Source organism: Poecilia formosa, unplaced genomic scaffold (assembly GCF_000485575.1).
Source record: "Poecilia formosa unplaced genomic scaffold, Poecilia_formosa-5.1.2 Scaffold707, whole genome shotgun sequence".
NCBI lineage: Eukaryota > Metazoa > Chordata > Actinopteri > Cyprinodontiformes > Poeciliidae > Poecilia > Poecilia formosa.
Window position 1 is genome coordinate 51,259 of NW_006800646.1, and position 21,452 is coordinate 72,710.

Consider the following 21,452-nt stretch of genomic DNA (forward strand, 5'->3'; position numbering starts at 1 on the left):
TGAACTTTCCAGAGAAGGCAGGATGAGGTTTTTAGCTTTTCAAAATGAAGAAACTGTGACATCTTGTGGTGCTTTGAACAGTGGGAATGGCTAAATGCACAAATACTCTCCATTTTTTGATTCTGCTTGAGTAAAAAGATATATGTAGAATAAAGGTTTCATTGTTTTGTGTAAACTATTAAATGTTGTAGAGCCATTTCCAAAGCTGAGATTTTTTGAGAATTTTTATATTTATCAAAAACTTGGATGTTGTTTTCTCCCACTGTTTTAAAACCTGATGTGTTGAATTCTTTAGTTTAACTCAGTAGCACATCTTCTTGGTGCAGTGCTGAAGTCTGAAACTGTGATGAATGAGTCACACATTCCAGAAACCAGTAAGTCCTGATGACAAGTAAAAAGTAAAAGAGATACTAAACTTCATCAGAAAGCACTTGTGTTTTCTACGGTCGACGCCACAGACAGACTGATGTAGACGGACAGATCAGAACAGAGAGAAGTCATAATGGGGAACAGGTAAGAGAAATATCTTTACAGTAGTATTTTAGTGATATTAAACCTGTTTACTTAAAATTGTGTTACTGAATAACTAGTATGTAATCAGATGAGAAAAGGGCTGATCAGTTCTACCTCAGTGTGCATGTAGGATTTACTGGATCATAACACCCAAAAGATAAAACGTATTTAAATATTTTAACTGTAAGTCAACAGAGAATGACTTAGAGTTAAATTATTAGTTGCTAAATTATTAGTTTCATTAATTTTTATGAAGATGTGAGATAAATCAAAGTTGTATTTATGCAGATCTGCACAACAGGGACCTCTGTTGTTCAGATGGATGAAAGGTTGCAGATGAATAATAATAATCAGATTATGTTGGGGACTCTAGTTTTTCCTGCACTACAAGGAAGTGTGACATGTTTAGTTGTCATGTCTCATTTCAGCTACAACATTATTGCACAGGAACCAAGAAACTCCTACTGAGAAATGAAATTATGTTACTTTGGTCTTCTACATGATTATCATTATTAATTGGGACTCTGATTCCAAGGTTCTCATTCTTCATGCACAACTTCTTGGCCCTTTGCACCTTTAACATGAGAACAAAAAGTGAAACTTCCTCACCATTTAATTAAGGGATGTGAGTAACATGACAGCAGTGCTCCCTTTAATAAGTGTCACTAAAAATACAAAACTGTGAAAGAAAAAACAAAATAAAACAAACAAAAAGACGATTTTCTCAATCTTTGCTTTTTGGTCACAATTAATTATTTTTTAAATTTTTAAATTATGAGACACAGAAAACCTGAGTAATAACAAAAATACATAAGATAAAATTAATTGATTTTTCAAGGAAAAAAAGTGTACAAAGCAGCAGCTATGCAAAAAGAAAATAATTTTTCTCCCTTGTTAGAACATGAATCAGTTGTGATTTACCAGGTTTTTAGAAATCTGAGTTCAGTTTGACCAGAAACACCGAACCAGGAAACCATTTAAAATATAAGCTGCGCCTCAATCTACAGAAATTATTCACAAAAGGATAACAGACAGTCGTTTACATCTGTTACTTACAAAGTGATTTATTTGGTTTTCAGATTTTACTACAACCACAATATGAGTCATTATCCACTAATGAATAAACGAAGCAACAAGAGTTACTGGCATGATACAATTATACCAAGAGCAAATAGATAATGAATAGAGGAGGTTACAAAAAGCACATAAGAACAACTGAAGTGCTGGAGGCCACATTTACCTCTGTAAAGGTCAAAGTTCACGACTCTAATGTGCAAAAAAAGATGAGACAAAATGACATAAATGGGAGGATTAATGGGGGAAAACAAAAGCTGACTAAAAACATTCACTTACAAATGTCTTAAAATATCTCAAAATATTAAAATATAATCATCTTTGTGAAAGATGTGTCTCATTGCATCTGGGATAAAACAAGCAAAGCATTTGATTAAAAACAACATGATACCAACAATAAAATATAATGGTGAAGCCGTGAGGGCCTGGGTTTCTGGACAACCTGCTGCTTCCCACAAAATAGACCAACATAAGGACAGAATCAAGATTTTTGGAAGTGATGCATGCAAAATCTATAGAAAGTTTTTGTAATCCACTGGATTGACAAAATTAACAGCTTGAAAATAACACAGATTTATACATTTGTATGTCTGCTTTAGAATTATGTTTTATGCTAAATCTATTCATTTTTTCCTCTATAGGCTGTGTAAGGAAACGTCGGAAAAGCCAAAAAAGTCAACAAAGCCGAAAAAGCCGAAAAAATCGAAAAAATCGAAACGATCTCAAAAAGTTGAGGAAGACAGAATAAGGTAAGCTGAAGACTCCAGATGCTGAGTGGTCACCTTAATTGTTTAAGTTGTGTAAAAAATCCTTTTGAAAATTACATAATATACCATGCAATGAAAAAGTGTTTGTCCACGTAGATGTTTCATCTTTTTTTTCTTTTATGTCACACTGAAATGTTTCATATCATTAAATAACATTATTATTGAATAAAGACCTGAGTAAATATAAAACGGAAATGGAAAATTATTATTTCATTCATTAAACAAAAAAGATATTAATTCCAATCTGGTCCTTTGGCTGCCCCCAATAAAACCATAAACTATATGTGATTAAACTATTTTTTTCAGAAAGTTTAGCTCAGCTTCACATGGCATAGAGAGAACATCTCTAAGGACCAAATGATCTGAAAAAGTTACAAATCATCTAAAAAACACAATCAGTAGAAAACATCTTTCAGGAGACAAACAGAGTTTTTATGGCATTGAATTTATCAATGTTTAACTCCAGGATGCAATATAAACTTATAGTTCTGTTCTAAAGTCTGGTAAAATAGTGAAGAATGCAACAAAAAGGCAATTTGGTAAAATGCAGTGAAACAGTCAGGTGTCACTGCATTCTGCATTTTTTGTGAAGAAAATTATTTCTCAACAAATAAAATTCCCATTAAAAATGCTTAAAATGTTAAAGGGAAAGAAGGAATGGAGGGTTAGGAGGCACAGGTGAAAATGTTGTTTTACCACAAATTGGACTATTTAGAGTTGTGGAAGTGAAGAGAATGTGAGATGGTAAAGTTCATGTAGGGCTGGATGAGGACACAAAATTGGCATTGTTCATTCATGGTCCATTATTGGAGAAATGAAGACTTTACTACATTTTCATGCATGTTTCAAATTTTCATAATTTCAAATTGGTGGGATTAAAGTCTTTTGCTACTATAGTAATACTTTTATAATGGTGGAAATGTTCATCCTGTGATTTTTTGACAGTCTTAGGTCTTCTGGTGAAAATGAACTTCAGCAGACAAAGTAAGTTGTTCAATCAATCTATAATCTCATAACAATGTGATTGGAAATTAATTGACCAGAATATATAACATACATTTAAGTTTTAAGTGCAATACCAGTACTTCAGGATATGTACTATTTGTCTCACATTAGAAATATTCACACATTTTATTCTTCACTCTTTAGAGCTGCCCTCGAACAAAAAGAAAAGGAGCTTGAATCAGTTAATAAAAGGTATTTTTCACACAACAAGCTAACAGAACATGTTTCAGCCTCAGATATTAGGATGCCAAGTGTAACATTTATTCTAACTTTGCTTATTTAATCATCATAAAAGAAGTTTAATGTAATACAAGGTGTCTGATGTTTCTGCTGAATCTATTTATGAAGAACATAATCTGTTATGTCTTTAACTCAGACTGACTGAGACAGAAACAACTCATGAAAAGAAGATCCAGGAGATCAAGTCAGTATTATTCAGTGTCTTCAATGATTTTATTACTTAAAACATAGACCTCTGTTCCTCAATGTTCATATAAAATTTAGCTGAGATGACATTTAATACAATTATTTCTCAATATTTTAATTGTTAATTTTCACCTCTGCAGAGAAACTTTAGAAGAAAAGGAAAAAGAAGTGGAAGCAGCCAATGAAAGGTAATTCTAGGAAGCTACAAAAGATATTGGTAAAAAAAAATTACTTCTGACTTTCTAAATTCATCTTAAATTAAAATAGTCTTAATTTTACTTCTGAAATTCTGAAGCACACTAGAATCCTGTTGAACTTCTGCAGTTTGTATGTGTTATAAGTTTGTATCTGTCATATTTTAAAACAGATTGACGGAGACAAAATCATCCCATGAAAATGAGCTCCAGGAGATGAGGTATTTTTGTTTTTACATGGGACCATGACTGGAATATATTTACTGATCATAGAGTTTAAGTTTACATGATCGTAAAACTCTTGCAGTTTTATATAAACCTTATATAACTTAATCACATTTCCTTTTGAAATATGCCTTCTTTCAGTTGAGGTTGGGTTGAAATAAACATGCAGTATACTTAAGCACTTTGTAGTTTCGTCAATTGACAAAATGGCACTTGTGATTTATAATTTGTCTCAAAATAATGATAAAAGATTTTCACTCATTCTATTCATCGTTCAGATCTGAACTTAAACAAAAACAAGATGAACTGGACTCAGCCAATCAAAGGTATTGTTCCCACAATCTGCGATAACAAATTATGATCCAAGTAAAGATTTCTGAGAGTCTCAGTTCTATGATTTCACTCCCCAAACTATTCTGGTATCTTTACTGCAGACTGACTGAAATGAAGACGTCGCATGAGAAGGAGCTTCATGAGATTAGGTACGTATCCATATTGTCAATATGATGTCATCACAGAGTCAATACCTTAATAGTAAATTATTCACTGACGCATCTCCTTTACACATGATGTCCTCATTTATAGATCTGATCTTAGAAAAAATGAAGAGGAACTGAAATCAGTCAAACAAAGGTACGGCACAAATGTAGCATATTTCCAGCATAAACATATGTATAACAGCATAAATAAGATATAGTTCAGGGATTCGACTGAAGGACAACCTTAATGAATCTATTCATAGATAATGTCACCCTGTTCACATAAAAGTTAATAATTTTGCAGAATCTATTGTGAAGAGTTTTTGAATGCTATATTTTTAACACAGATTGACTCAAACACAGACCTTGCATGAAAGTGACCTCGAACAAATCAGGTTAGTGTTTTGTGAGTCAGCTTTCTGATGAGCCCAATACTAAATCACCAAATTAACAATGTTAATTGTTGAATGTTGAGCAAAGTTATGATCTTTAGATGTGTAATGTCCATGGATTTGGTTCTTAACATTTCACATGGAAATTAGCCATTAGTGAGATTTACAAACACTTGTGACCCCAACTATAAGTGCAACTTGTTAAGACACTGATTACTTTGCTGTGAGTGCTCACAGTCATCTCCAACAGAGAGGATAGTTTCTTGCTTAAAACAGTAGATGCTAATTCCTGATCTTTCTGAAGCCTTCTGTTGGCATCTTCAGGAAAGCTCATAGAAAACTATCTGGTTTATTATTTCCTCCTATTTATCAGAAATTGAATAATGGCTGTTTTTATGAAATTGTGTACCGTATTTTCCGCACTATAAGGCGCACCTTCAACGAATGGCCTATCTAAACAGATAGTGTTGTTGCGCAGCACCCTCTCCCCTCTTCTCTCTCTCTCTCTACTTCCCTTCTCAGAGGAGGGAGATGTCCTACCAGCTCTCCGTCTAACGGGTGAATTGAGTTTCCTAAGTCTGCTGGGATTTACCCTATCCAGAACTGAAGTAAATTCTGCTCAAGCTGGCATCGAGAAAGACTAGCCTGGTTTCTAATGACCTCCATCCAGATGTCCCACCCTTTTTCACCCTGTGAATTAGCCAGATAGAGCAGCCCGGAATCAGCTAGTTTCACAGAGCACACCTGTTAACGGTCGCTCTTTCTCTTTATTACAACTTGCACTTGTTACTGAACCAGGTAGGTTTTAGTGACTCTGGTGAGTCCCAAGGGTGTTGTTTAGGCTAAAGCAACCTATAAAACATTTTCCACTTTCTCCTCCCAGAATCAAACTTCATAGCTATTTTACAACTATCAAAGAACTTTAAGGTGACTCATTAACTGAATGTCCACAACATCTTTTAGATTTTCTTTATGCTAATTATTTTATTAGTAAGGCAATTTTGCAAGAGTCAGTACAGCTTAAATCAGTAGCAGAAATAATCAAATAAGTAAAATCAATAATCTAGCCTATCTTTCCCTAATGCTGACACTGTGAACTAAAAAAGGGAAACTTTGAGAGAAACAGACGGAGTTTGGCATCTTGAACCCCAGAACTGGCCTGATGATGAAAAAGGTGTTGCAGCAGCAGAAGGCTCCCAGTACAGGAAGAGTACTGAGTCAGAGCGGCAGATCTCGGGCCTCAGGGTGACTTCCTCATGCGCGTAGCGGTCCTCAGCTTCTCGTCTTGCAGCTCTGTAGCTCCTTTCTCCTCGTCTCACGATCTTTCTGGTCCATCGAGATGTAGATGAGCTGGTCTCATGGAAGGAACACACCAGTTCTTCCTCTTTGCCTTTGTTCTTTACCTTTGTCTTTATCTTCATCTTTGCCTTGGTCTTTGTCTTTGGGGTCTCGAACCCAGCTGAGAAAAGTGCAATTTGAAGCCACATGTTGCGGGGTCAACGGGTTGGTCCCTATGTGCAGAACAGTCTTCGGCTCTGTGGCTCCAGCTCTTCTTCAGCTGCAGAGTTCTTTGTCCATCTCGATCTTGGCTCGAAGCTGCCTGAAGGATCCAACCAAATATTCCTCTTTTGCACCCACCTTATAAAGGGTTTATCCACCCTTTTGGTGCATTTGCATTGGCTAGCTTTGTTGCTGTGCCTCTCATTGGCCGACTACTTGGACAGATGATCTCATATCCATCACCGTCTTGGAGACATTATGACCTGATCTCTGTTCTAATGACCCCCGAGTTGCTCAACAGTCCTCCTATGTCTGTTGCCAGGACACAATAACAACCAGATTAATATTATTACAGTCTGACTCTACTGTTGGGTCTTGATGTCACCTGTGTAATTAATCAGTTTTAAAGGTAACTTTATTCATTGTTTTTATTAAACTAAAATCTCCAGCATGGGGAAGTGGGATGAGCTCCTTTTCTCAACAATAGGTCAGTCAAACGTTATTAACTCAAACTTTATTAACTCAAACTTTATTAACTCAAACTTTATTAACTCAAACTTTATTAACAAACCAGCGTTCTGACAACTATCCCAGCATGCACCACGCGCTTCTTCTTCTACGGGCAAAAATGAAGTCGGCGGCTGCTTACCTGTTGCTAGACCTGTTGTGGCTCAATATTGGTCCATATATAAGGCGCACTGGATTATAAGGTGCACGGTCGGCTTTTGAGGAAATTGAAGGTTTTTAGATGCTCCTTATAGTGTGGAAAATACGGTACTTTCCTGTTCTGACCCAGTGTAGCTGTTTGGAACAAACCGATCTCTAACCAATGCCTTAGGTAGATTTTACAACAAAAACATTTGAACAAATCTTAAAGGAGAACCTTGCTTTTACTGGTCGTTGAACAGTTTCTGTAGTCATATGTTTGAAACCTATTTATTGGCTCCATTTGTGAAGTGTTTCGAGTGAAAGTGCAGTAAGTGTGAGGATTTAGTTGTTAACCATGAACAGGTGGATTGCTCCTGTAGTACACGGGTGAGATCATATCTCAAACTGAACAGTTTGAACATCTTGAACAGTGAAGGAGAGGTTTATGCATCTGGTTTCCTTCTTATTGTCAGTTTTTACTGTCTTGACATGGTACCAGATAAGTTACAGATGGGACTCCAAATAGGGAATTCAACTTCTGATTGTAGGCGCAAGGAAGTAACCTGTATTAAATGTCAAAATGTACCGACTTTGTTTTAATTAATACATAGCATTTACATATAAATTTATGGTGAAAACTTTTTTGTCACAGATCTGCCCTGGAGCAGACAGGAAATGAACTAAAAGCAGCTGATCAAAGGTACGTCAATAAAATACAGATGAAGATATTACAATTCATAGTTTTACAACTGTTGGCTGGTTGGTTAACATTAAGAAAAAGCATTGAAAAAAATACATGTGTGATGTGTTTTCATGTCATATTTTCAACAGACTTAATGAAACAAAAACGTCATATGAAAACAAACTTCTTCAGGCAAGGTGTGTAAAGGTCATGAATGCAACATTCGTTTCTGCTGGAAACTTATAATATCTACTAAAATTTGACATAGACAGCATGAGTTCATGGAAAGATTTATGAAGTGGATATTCAACCTTTAGCTTAAAATAACACTGTTGTCTTTGACATATCTCCCTTAACTCTTTACAGATCTGAGTTGAAGCAAAAAGAAGAACTGAATTCAGCTCTTCAAAAGTATGGCTCAAAAACCTAACATAATAGAGTATAAAATAGTTTAATTCAGAATGTTTAAGTACACCTGATAGTTTATTTCTGAAGTGGAATTTGAAAACACAAATTTGAAGTTTATTTTTATCTTTTATGTTTTACATAGGCTGATTGAAGCAAAGACGTCTGATGAAAATAAACTTCAAAGTGCGAGGTAAACCTTTTCTAAAAAGGGTAACTTCAGAATAAAAGATTGATCAAGTCTTTTAGCATGTGAATGAGTTAGATATGTGCTATTTTTCTGTATTCACAGCATTTTAACTTGCAGGCTAGTCAGGAAATGAGAAGTACATCTGATGTCAGCCAGTCAAAGATACTTTGATGTTGCAGTTTATAATACATTAGGGTTCAACTCATCGTTCTTCCAGTTTGACATGTGGAAAGTTTAATAGTTTCGATGACCTGGAAATAGTTAAAAAAATAATGCAACTCAGCAGTTTTTTCCTTTGATTAGAAAGTCAGTCTGTTATAAATTTCTCTGTTTTAACAGCCTGCCTGAAATACAGAGTAATTATGTAGCTGAGCTCCAGCAGACGAGGTACGATTTGTTTCTGTATCTATTTTAGCTTTGAATAATGACTGAAGAACATTTTATTTAATGAACATTGATCAAAAGAACACATTTTTATTATTTCTTTTTAAAAACATGTTATAAAGCATTAGAAGAATCTACATTAGTAAATAAAAGGCATTGCAGTTAACATTATTAATCTGCATGTCAGTATTTTTTGAGTTACTTGTGTTTATTAAAAATAAAACATTGACAGTAACAATAAACTAGATGGCAATTTGCTAATGATGTTAATTTGAAAAGAAAAAAAATAATGGTTGAATCAAAGATTTACTCTTATTTCCACACAGCCTCATTGCTGAAAAAATGTCTCTGGAAGCAGATCTTTATGATGTGAGGTAAAATCTACCTAACTAAACACAATGATGAAGCACAAACTTTTTCTTGATTTGATGAAGAAACTCGGAACATTCTGATTTATTTACTGACATGTTTCTAATGCAAATAATTTCACCCTTTATAGATCTGCTCTAAAACAGAAAGAAGAAGAACTAATATCAGTCAATGAAAGGTATTTTCTTCTCACAAAAACCTGAAATAACAAATTACAATATGAGATACAAACCTGATTGTTTCAGTTCATTTTACTGCAGAATCAATAAGAATATTTATCTATTGCCTCTTTATCACAGGCTGAACAATGAGCTCCAGACAGTCAGGTATTTTTCTACATATTTATTTTACTTGGACAATAACTAGAATGTATGGTTTTGGGTTGCAGTAAACAAACACATTGAGGATTTTCAGAAATTGTATTCTACATTCTCAGATCTTTGCTCAAAAATAAAGAAGAACTAGAATCAGCTAATAAAAGGTTTGTTCACACAACAATATAATGTTCTTGTTAAATCTGTGTCATGAAGATCATGATCTGTTATGTCTTTAACTCAGACTGACTGAGACTCAGATTTCTCATGACAATGAGATCCAGAAGATCAGGTCAGTTTTCAGAGTCTGTATTTACAGGAGAGTTAAAGTGAGTTATTACTTTAAATGTCAATTAAACTTCCTAAAGGTTCAAAAATAATTTGTTAAAATGACATTTGGTCTCATAGTTTCTCCAACAATGTTTTAATGGTTAATATTCTCCTCTACAGGTCAACTTTAGGAGAAAAAGAAAAAGAATTGAAATCAGCCAATAAAAAGTAAAGAACACATCATATTCTACAATATTTTATTTCTTACTTTCTACATATTTAGGTATTTCATACATTTATTTTCGTAGAAATGTATGAAACACACTATAATGTTGTTCCTGCAGTATTTGTATCATGAGATTTAATCTGTCATGTTTTAAAATAGATTGACTGAAGCAAAAACATCCCATGATGATCAGCTCCAGAAAATGAGGTATTTTCTCTGTTTTTACATGAAATATATGAAAACACAGATATTTGTCTCAAAATGAGAGACAGCCATTTTTTCACATTTTATTGTTTTCATTCTACAGATCTGATCTTCAACAAAAAGAAGAAGAACTAAAATCAGTTAATAAAAGGTATTGTTCACACAAGTTAACAGAACATGTTTCAGCTCCAGATATCAGGGCGATAAATGTAAAAGTTCATCAAACAGTTTGCTTGTTTAGTGAAGATGAAAGAAGTTCAATGCTTTGAAAGATCTCTGATGTTCCTGCTGAATCTGTTTTATGAAGAAAATGATCTGTTATGTCTTTAACTCAGACTGAGTGAGGAAAAGACTGTTCATGAGAAGGAGATCCAGCAGATCAGGTTAGTGTTGTTCAGGGTCTGTGTTTACATGAGACACTTATTTGAATGAGTTACTATTTATAATGATAATTCCAGTTTCTGAAGGTTCATATGAACTTTAGCTAAAATGATGTATAATTGTATTATTTCTCCAAATATGCTTTAATAGCTCATTTTCTCTTCTACAGATCTGTTTTAGAAGAAAAAGAAAAACAATTGAAATCAACCAGTGAAAGGTAAAGCAAAACATGAAAACATCACTGTTTAAATTATTTTAATAATATAAAAATCATGCTACTATTTTAGGTTTATTAGAAAATTATAAAACTTACTGCAATGCCAGGATGTTCCTGCAACACTTGTATGATGAGGAGTTTTTATCTGCCATATTTAAAACAGACTTACTGAGACAAAACATCACATAATAATGATATTGAGAATTTGTTGCATTTTTCTCTGTTTTTAAATGACAATGTCTAGAATATATGTGCTAATCATTGGCTATAGTAGAAACATTAGTGATGTTTACATCACAGTATCGAAGCTCTTGAGATCATTTACATTCTTCAATATCTTTCTCATATTTCCTTTGCATCAGAAGAAAGGAAAAAGTCATGTTCACACACTGAATGAATACATTACACTTTAAATATTTAAGTATCTCCACCACAGATTGACCAAAACAAAGGCATCACTTGAAAATGAGCTCCATCAAGTCAAGTAAGTGTTTTTCATTTTACCTAATTGCATGGATGAAACTGAAATGTGGAGGAGAGTTTGGAGTATTTACATGATGCTGGAGTCCAAAGATTTATGTGGATCTTTGGACAGAACCACCTTGGAGTTGGACTTCTTGTCAGAGAAGTTCTTGTGTTTTTATTGTGGTGATATAGGTTACTCTGCCTTATTCTACTGTTGGGTCACAGTAGACATGTAGTGTATGAAAGCACAATGTAACTTTGTTAAATGTCCTTTATAAATAAATCACTACTACTGGTCTCAAAACAAAAGATTTTCACAGATCTTATTCTTCATTCTTCAGATCCGACCTTAAACAAAAAGACGACGAACTGAAGTTAGTTTGTGAAAGGTACTCATTATTGTTCAATATCATTTTTTTCTGAGTTTCCAGGTTCACTTGATGATGAATTAATTTGACAGACACGTAAAATATAGAAAACAATTTAAAAAGCTTTGTAAATATCATAATATTTTTTATTTCTGTTTGTTCAAGGTTACATTAAAATGTTCTTTTTAGTTGTTTTTATCAAGTTAAACATATTGCATCTTCATTGTTTTCACCTCAGAATCTGTGTTAGAAATGAAACATTTCTACTTTGTTTTAACAGACTGGCTGAAAAAGAGGCTGCTTATGAAAATGAGCTCCATGAGATGAAGTTTGTATTTTTATAATTATTCTCTTGAAACAGTGTTCAGACAATATATTTACTTATCACATGTTGTAGAAACACAATTGCTCATTATTGAAACATTTTTAAAAATTAGCACAAAAAAAAAACTATGAGGCTATGGAGCTTTTATTGAAATGTTTAAAACATATCAGGAGGTTTTCTCACTTTTCTATTCAATTTCCAGATCTGCTTTAATAGAAAACGAAGAACTAAAATCAGTGAATAAAAGGTATTGTTCACACAACACGCTAACAGAACATGCTTCAGCTCCAGATGTTAGGATGCTATGTGAGAAAGTTCATCTAACAGTTTAGAAACCATCAGTAGATTGAAAGATCTCTGATGTTCCTGCTGAATCTGTTTTATGAAGAAAATGATCTGTTATATCTTTAACTCAGACTGACTGAGGAAAAGACTGTTCATGAGAAGGAGATCCAGGAGATCAGGTCAGGTTGTTCAGGTTCTGTGTTTACATGAGACAATGATGTGTATGAGTTATTAATTTAAACATAAATTGCACTTCATCAAGCCTGATATGAACTTTAGATAAGATTACTTATAATCCTATTGTTTTTCTTGGAAAATATTGCCTCCTCTACAGGTCTGATTTAGCAGAAAAAGAACAGCAAGTGAAATCAGGAAATGAAAGGTAAAACCTGAAAGAAAACATAACAAAACCAAAAATATTTTAATTCTGACTTTCTTAATCCATACTATAGATCTAGTTTTACTCGCAAATTATAAAACACACTGCATTACTGTGATGTCCCAGCAACATTTGTGTTATGAGAAGTTTTTATTTGTCATATTCAGACTGACTTAAGCAAAAATATCCCATGAATTGAATTCCAAAAGATTATATTTTGTCTTTGTTTTCCATGGGATATGTTATTATGCAATAGTCAGCCACACCCATACCTCCTCTCAGACTCCAGCAGACTGACTACTGACCAGCTCTCCACCTAACGGGTCCAAAAAGCCTCTAACTCCTGAGTATTACTACAGATGAGAGTGTAGAGGACATTCTGTTTAAGCTGGGAGCGAGAAAGATGCGTCTAGACTCTAACTACCTTCAGATCCTGAAGTTATGACCTTTTACAGTTAATGAAACAGCCCTTTGACTAGCCTGCAGTTGTCTGATTTCAGAAACCACTCCTGTTAACGGTAGCTCTTTCTCTATTAATAACGTTCACTTGTTACAGTGATCCATGATCCTGGTGAATTGCCCCCTAATTCACTAGGATCATGATCATTGATTTTATATTAACCAGAAGAATTTACCTTCAATTCATTCAATTAATTTAACTGTCCACAGCATCAATTAGACTTTAATATTTTATTAGCAAGCTTTAGCAGGGGAAAATGACATACAGCTTCTTCAATCAAAAAAATCATGAGATTAATATAAATTTAAGGAATTTAGAAATCACACCTCCTTCCAGTCCCTAAACTGTGTCACTGATCTAAAAGAGAGGCTTTGGGATGCAGATCCACTCGTCCCCAGATGTTGAGTTGAGTTAGGCAGCAGAAACTTTAATATCCATGGTCGGAGACCTGTCTTGTCATGGCAGAACCCTTTTTTTTAGAGTAGATCCACAGTTGAACTGGTGAGTATCCTCCGTGAACTCAGTTCTTTATCCACGTGTGGTCTTTGTCTATCCTCCATGTCCACTGCAGCATAGTTGAAATCTTTAGGGTTGAGTGTAGGGCAGTTGTCGAATCAGAACCCGGGTTGTGGGTAAAAGGATCTTGTTCCCTTCTCAAGCAGTGTGAAGTCTTCACCTTCCCGGGGTGTCAAAGCGTAGCCCTCAGATGATCCTGCATCTTCGTGTGGTCTTGACTCGAACACTGCGGAACAAAGAACCCTGGTTCTTTTTTCTTATGTGTTTTTATACTCTCTGCATTTTGGTTGTGTATGCATCAGTGGCTTACACAATCTTCTTTGCACAATTACCATTCTTCCCTTGGCGTCATACGCCCTCGGTTAACTGCCGACCTTTACTTAACTAGACTCTTGAACTTCCTTTTTCTTTGAAACACTCTTGCTGCGGTTCTTATCAGCACTCAACCTTCTGGTCCTCTATGCATTTCACAATACTTCCTGTGTCTTCTGTGCTCACAGTTCTTCCTCCCCACCCAGCCTCTGGTTGTGACACAGTAGAAGATATTTCTATTTTACTTATACTCATTACTTTTTTGACCTGTTTTCTGTGTGTCCTGGAAAGATCTCAATCAGTCCCAACCAGGTTTCACGACAGATATTAACTAAATTATGATTACTGATGATAAACTGTAGAAATATTGTTGATGTCTACGTCAAAATTTCAAAGCTCTTATGAGGTCATTTAAACTTTAACTGTCTTTTTCATAGTTTCTTTGAGAGAAGGAAAATGGAAGAAGAACTGGAGTCAGTCAAAGATATTGTTCCCACAATGTGAAAGAGACAATAATTATAAGTATTGCAATCTGAGCGTCTCAGTTCACCTGGGAATTTACTCCAAAATCTGTGTAATTAAGGGTTCAAATGATATGTGTATCACAGACTGACTGAAACGACATCACTTCAGAAGGACCTTCGTCAAATTCGGTAAGTTCAGAGTTAGTTTTATATGACCCACATACAGGATAACTACTTGAGGTTCCTGAGATTTAAGGATTTAGTGCCTTGGTAATACATACAGTGGGTTATTTTCTTTTTTCAATTGGAGTTCAGTTGCTGTAAACACGAAGCTTCCTAAAGCACTTTGTTATGGCCACTCTTGCACCACAAAAGTCCACAATAAAAATCCCAGAGTCGTCTTTCAGGAGGAGGTTTTCGACTCACTCAGAGAAAAACTAAAAAGCACTCGCAGAGACTTTTCTGATTTCAAAGGGTTTTTTTTATTTATTAAAATAACAAAAAATAATGTCCAAGTTGACTTTAAATATAAACATTAATTTGTGGTACAAAAACCTTTTCACTCCTTCACCAAACAATCAGATCAGCCCCAGCAGCTGTTTCTGCCTGTTAATCACTGCAGGAGGCTGACTGACCAGGAGGAGGGTCTAAGCAAAACAAATAAATAAATACATAAATAAATATAGATCTGCCATTCACAAAACCTTAGAGCTGTGAAAAATTATAATTTAGCAAAAAATAAATTAATCTAATTCTTAGTAGGCTCCAACACACTGTCATTCTGTTAAATGTCATAATGAATTATTTTATTTTTCTGAAAATAAGACAAATAATAATATTTTTTCATTCTTCAGATCTGACCTCAAACAAAAAGAAGAAGAACTAAAATCAGTTCATAAAAGGTATTGTTCACAGACAAGTTAACAGAATATATTTCATCTTTAGATTTCAGGATAAGTGGAAAAGTTCATCTCACTGTTTGCTTGTTTAGTGATGATAAATGATGTTCAATGCATTATAAGTTCTCTGATGTTCCTGTTGAATCTGTGTTATGAAGAACATGATCTGTTATATCTTTAACTCAGACTGACTAAGACTCAGATTTCTCATGAAGAGCAGATCCAGAGGACCAGGTCAGTGTTGTTCAGAATCTGTGTTTACATGAGAAAATGATCCAATAAATTATCATGGACTGTTACAACTTACTAGATCTAAACAATAACAGTTACAATCTTATGAGTAAATTTAATACTTTATCAAATAACATGTTTTTGTGTTCTTTACAGATCAGCTTTGGGACAGAAAGAGGAAGAAGTAAAATCACTGAACCGAAGGTAGAACTTGAGCTGCTCATGTGACAACACTGAGTTTTCAATATAAATTATTTTGTTGGTGAAAATAAAAAATGTGAGTTACATTGAGATTTGATTGAAAATTTTATTGTCCTGTGTTTTGAGGGGGATTGTGTTTGGATTGTTCACTTATATTAAACCCAGATCACTGTTTACATCTCTACAGTTTGACAGACATGGAGAAGAACCTCATAGAGACAAAGTATGTAATATTCTCTTCACCTTTTCAAAGTTTAAATATTGTAACAGATGTAAAACATAAATTAGTTTAGGTCAGCAATGCTACATCCTGAAAGTTTCTCATCTGATAAGAGTTATAATATCAATAGCAACGTCAAAACTTTTATTTTGTTACAATAACTTGAGACATTTTTCTTCAACAGAGCCTCTCTGAAACGAAAACAGCAAGAACTCACTTCTTTCAAAGACAGGTGCTTTAAAATAAATACATATATTTATATGTCCATATACAGGCGTAACATTTATTTTCTGTTGCAGGATGGCACGACAGCTCTTTGTTTCCAAACCTGCTGCTGAAACTGATGACCTTCACAAGCAGAAATTAGAGGAAACAATGTAAGATTTATTTAGAAATTAAACTGAATGAAGGATTTTGTGTAGTTGTCCTTATTATATATATAGTTATATTTTTCAAACATTTGTGTTACTTATAAATCAAAACGTTCAGTTCAGTTACCAAACTGAACTGAACATTTCAACTGAAAATGATTTTTCATTCCTTGATGGAAAAAAATAACCTTAGCTGGTTCTATGTGTTTATTGTTAAGCATTTCTATTAGTGGATAATGTTTTGGTGCTTGAATAAATTTAGCCAAGTCTTAGCTTTGCAAAGATAGAATGCATGAAACAGTTAAGTAACTCGTACAGATGGTACAGTTGAGCCCAAAGGTTTTCATACACTGAGCAGATTTAGGTTTAAAGTTATATTTTGATTTTCACCAACATGTTTTTTTCTACCTGCAAATAATGTTTTGGAGTGGCCATACCAGTCACTGGGGAGTGTGTGAATGTGGGGGAAGAGCTAAAGATAAGGGTGATGGAAAAGAAATGTTCCAACTTCAAAGATTTAGAAATTTTGAATACCACCAAAAAAGGCAAAGGTTTGTTGAGTAATTTTAGGAAGGATTTGATTTCTGTATTGTCCAGAACTATGTTTTAATTGACAATGTGGGTGTAGATTTTAAGCTTGTAATTTTTAAAAACAGCAATTCATGTGACACTGTGTTATTAGTGATAACAATGGCCTCCTTTGAAATATATCACCTTTTATAAGAGAAAAAGATGGAGGCTCATTTTTCAAAGCCTTGTTTTCAACATGTTTTTCATTTTCATAAGTGGATGGAGTAATGTAACATTTTAAACTCTAGTGACAGGCTAAGTAACACATTTTTTATGTTTGTGCAACATTACAAACACCTCAGGTGTTTGTAATGTACAACCTAAGTTTCAGAACTGATGAAGCATCTTGCATGTCAGATGTAATGTCTTCAAGATGAAAAGTTAATTCCAGTTGCCTTTAACGCTCAACATTATCATGTCCTGGATGACAGATATTTTACACAAACAGTAAAATGTCACATTTACATGTAAATAATGTCATTTTTTTATACAGGCAAAAGAAAATCAATCATTAGGCTAAAGCATAGGCAATCAGATACCCTGAATATTTCAATATCTCTAGAATAAACAAACCTGGTTGATCTCTATTACTGTTACATTATTTCAATACCTGTTGAGAGAGACTTGACTCATTTACTGTCATAATCTAACTTCTTGGTTTTATCTAAAACTGCCAGAGGTATTGAATTTAGAAAAGTCACATAGACTGACATTTTTGCACACAATTTCCCTTTCTGTAGGTCTGCTCTAAGAAACAAAGAAGAAGAATTGATATCAGTGAAGAAAAGGTAAAATTCACACAACAAGCTGAAAAAAACTATTCTCATTTAAACACTTCTGTAATTTTATGGCAGAATCTGTGTTGTGGAGATTTAATTAGTCGATTCTTTACCAGGCTTACAGAAACAAAGGCATCACATGAAAATGATCTTTATCATATGAGGTAATAATTGTTCCATCTTCCCAATAGAACACTATAAGGGTTGAAGAGATTTCAGTGTATATATGTATGCATGCAGTCACATGCCATTTTGTAACAGAGATGAAGTTCATCTCATCCCGACTTACTGGCCCATAATGTTCTTGTGTAGCGAGAAACATTACAGAGAAGCCGAGACACAAGTTTTTTACTATATGAATAAAAAGGTCACAAAACATTTATTGCTTTTTATGTGAGGAGTGATATTAACATAAATTTGTTGCTGCCAATTAGATATGGGGGAGTGTGCATGAAAAATTGTGAAAAAAATGGTTAAAGAACAGAGAGTTCTGGAATTAGTTTAGAAAGTTTGATTTAGGTCTGAACAGATTTTAAGGAATTGTCATGAATTTCTTAACAGATTTGATTTAAGAGAAAAAATATCAGTACAAGTTCGACCAGTTAAAATGCTTACATTTTCCTCAGATATGTCTAACATAACTGAATGCATAGTTTATTATTAGTTTGTTTATTTAAAAACTATTTTTCTCCTCACAGATCTGAATTGAAACAAAAAGAGGAAGAAGTGAAATTCCTTAAACAGAGGTATAAGATATGTAACTATCACATTTACATTCAGTTATTTCAAATTTGCATTATGTCATTTAAAAGTTGCAGATTAAACAGTGAGGAGTGACTCATGATTGCTTAAAGTACATTTCTAAAAAGTGTTTCCCTGTCCAGCATGTTTGCAATTTGGAAGTGATCTTTAGAGCTTCACTTGTGATTAAGAGCACAAACAACTGAAAGAGGAAGATTTTAGCAGAGAATTAATTTATTCAAGGAAAAAAATAAATAAATTCTCTATGCAGCAATTTGCAATCCAAATTAGTTTGGTTTTGATTACTTGAGCTAACCTCACCTGCAAAGGAATAAGACACAAAGAAGTATCTTAATATATCACTTGTTGTGAATAAGCACAATATAAATTAACTTGGTGACCTTCTACCTTCAGTTCTGACTTTTATGTAAATGAAGATAAATATTATATTTACTTAAAGACTGCAGGAATCAGCAGATGTGAGATCCAGCCCCCAGCGTTGTAACCCACAAGGATGTGAACACAAAGAAAGGTTTGATTTTGTAAAATTAACTATAAAATATAAATAACCAGTAATTAGAGAACTGATGATTTTAATAATTTGTATATTTTGACACAGTATGACACAGATGGAGGCATTTTACAAAAAGAAGCTCAATGAGGCCCGGTAAGAAATTTTCTGATATTTTGTGTAGCCACTTACTAGCTAATATTTAACCTAATGATTTATCTCTGCAGGTCTGTATTCAGTTGCTAATATTAGATCAGCGTTTGTGTTCCTGAAAGCTTCATTCTTTCCTCCACAGATCTGAAACAGCCAAAAAACAGTCAGAGCTGAAATCAGTGAAAGACAGGTACAGAAACATGAAACTTCATATTTACTGACCTGCTGCATAAATAACCAAACTAACTGTCTGACAGGCTGGCAGCTCAGGTAGCAGCTTCACTGAAAACAGGAGACACTGAGAGCATGAACAACCCGGTCAGTAAAACCAGACTGACTGAGATGTACGACAACCTGAAGCTGCTGCAGTGGCCAAAGGTCAAAGATCAGCTGAAGTCCAGGAAGAGGAACCCAAAGGAGGCCAAAGATCTGATTCAGGTAGATCTGATCTCAGGACGTTCACCTGCTGGGTTTAATGTCACTGTGGGTCTCATTTGATATTGAACCGATCTCTGTAGAAAACATTTGGAAATGCATCAGATGAAATAAAGAGAAGGAGGCAGCAGATAGAAGAAATGTTCCAACAGTCTGAGTCCAGCAGTGGACCGACTCCTCAGAAGGTAACTGGACTGTAGAACAGCTTTCTGCACAGAATCACTAAAGCAGCATGAGGAAGTGTGTGAGCAGCAGCTTCCTGTGTTCCAGGTTAAAGAGTTCAGACAGCTAACAGTTCAGAACCTGCAGATGGCGCTGTTCCACACCAACAAAGAAGAACTTCTGAAGGTAAGTTTACAGATGATCCAGTTTGGAAACCAAACAGAACAGATACATTTATAGCTCTAATAGATCAATCAGTGTGTAACATTGAACATTTCCTCCTCAGACTGGTTTCCCAGAATGTTTAGATGAATTTCCAGAGGAAGTGAAGGAGGATCTGAGACCTCTGACCTCTGAATGCTACTGGCTGAGCTGCTTGATGGCTTTAAACAATCCTCCTCTTCAGCCGGACTGGAAGAACCATGTTCCTGGGTTTGACTCCTGGGATATTTTTCCTCGAGAAATCAAACTATCTGTCATGTAGAGGAAGCAGATACAGAAATGAAGAAAACAGATTCTGATATCACTTCTTGTTTCTTAATTATTTTATTGTTGGTAATGGTTTGTGTGGGGTTTCCTTTGTAAAACAACATGAATGAAGAAATTATAATAAATGGGGAATTCTTTCAAATTTGAAAGTTCTTACAGGGAATCAGAATGTTATATTTTGACAATGCCTGCAGTTGTTTCTGTGTCTTTAATCTCTTTCTTTACTCTGAAAAAAAATCCAGTGAAGATCCTCAGAAAACACGTTAATTTTATAAACCTTCTGATGCGTTTTTTTTGCTTCATCTGCACTCAATGAGCATGAATATTTAATGTAGCAGATGGAATTATCTCAAAACAAAGAAACCACCTAAACCCGTCCCGAGCACATTTAGTTTTTATTTTTAAGTAATAGTGACAAAGTTTGGTTAGAGTAGCAACCAATCACAACTTGTTTCTTGTTTCCAGTTTTCTTTTTTGATTCAGCTATTGTTACATAAGATCCTAATCAAAATGTACAGAATCATCCATCTTCCTTACACCCTTGTCCCTTAGTGGGGATGGAAGGGGTGCTGGTGCATCTCCAGCTAACGTTCCGGGCGAGAGGCGGGGTTACCCTGGATGGGTCACCAGTCTGTCGCAGGGCAACACAGAGACACACAACCATGCACACACACAGGGCCAATTAACATCATGTTTTTGGACTGTGGGAGGAAACCGGAGTACCAGGAGAAAACCCACACATGCACAGGGAGAACATGCAAACTCCATACAGAAAGACCGGGGCTGGGAATCGAACCCAGAACCTTCTTGCTGCAAGGCAACAGCTCTACCAACTGCCCCACTGTGCAGCCATATACAGAATCAGAATCACAAAAATCATTTTACTTGTTTATTCAATTCCAATCTTCATATATTTTCACATTGCCTATTTCACAAATATTGTCCACTTGTCACAGTAGAGCAATGAAGCACCGCGGCGCATCAGGTCAAGAGTCAAACAGTTGGATTTGAATGGGATCATTAGGGATCATTAGTGCAAGTGAGAGGTTAAAAGACGGCAAAGCAGTTGAATAATCACTTAATGGGTGTTTTCCGAACCTATGAGAATAATTTATTCTCTTATGTCATTTTCTTTTAACATAAGAAAATAAATCGGAATTCACAGAAAACATAACCAAAAAAATAACTTAAAAACTTAAAATGAATTAACTAATTTGGAAATACCTTTTTAACATAATAAACCTGTAAATG

At 34.6% G+C, this 21,452-nt stretch overlaps 1 protein-coding gene across 1 annotated transcript; it reads left to right on the forward strand.

Annotated features, from left to right (window-relative positions):
- The first annotated feature begins 424 nt into the window (after positions 1-424).
- LOC103131006 (myosin heavy chain, muscle-like) lies at positions 425-20,559 on the forward strand. Its single transcript, XM_016666325.1, has 45 exons — positions 425-513; positions 2,229-2,336; positions 3,300-3,338; positions 3,504-3,551; positions 3,736-3,783; positions 3,926-3,973; positions 4,153-4,200; positions 4,483-4,530; positions 4,639-4,686; positions 4,790-4,837; positions 5,031-5,078; positions 7,876-7,923; positions 8,055-8,102; positions 8,272-8,316; positions 8,456-8,503; positions 8,840-8,887; positions 9,211-9,258; positions 9,384-9,431; positions 9,553-9,579; positions 9,690-9,734; positions 9,812-9,859; positions 10,018-10,065; positions 10,223-10,270; positions 11,672-11,719; positions 11,979-12,026; positions 12,226-12,270; positions 12,440-12,487; positions 12,643-12,690; positions 14,584-14,628; positions 15,294-15,341; positions 15,525-15,572; positions 15,726-15,773; positions 15,958-15,993; positions 16,175-16,222; positions 16,290-16,367; positions 17,672-17,719; positions 17,827-17,874; positions 18,409-18,456; positions 18,912-18,983; positions 19,071-19,118; positions 19,258-19,305; positions 19,373-19,553; positions 19,634-19,735; positions 19,821-19,898; positions 19,999-20,559. Exons 1-45 carry the CDS (start codon positions 503-505, stop codon positions 20,194-20,196), a joined length of 2,550 nt encoding a protein of 849 aa, XP_016521811.1. The 5' UTR covers positions 425-502; the 3' UTR covers positions 20,197-20,559.
- The last annotated feature ends 893 nt before the right edge of the window (positions 20,560-21,452 follow it).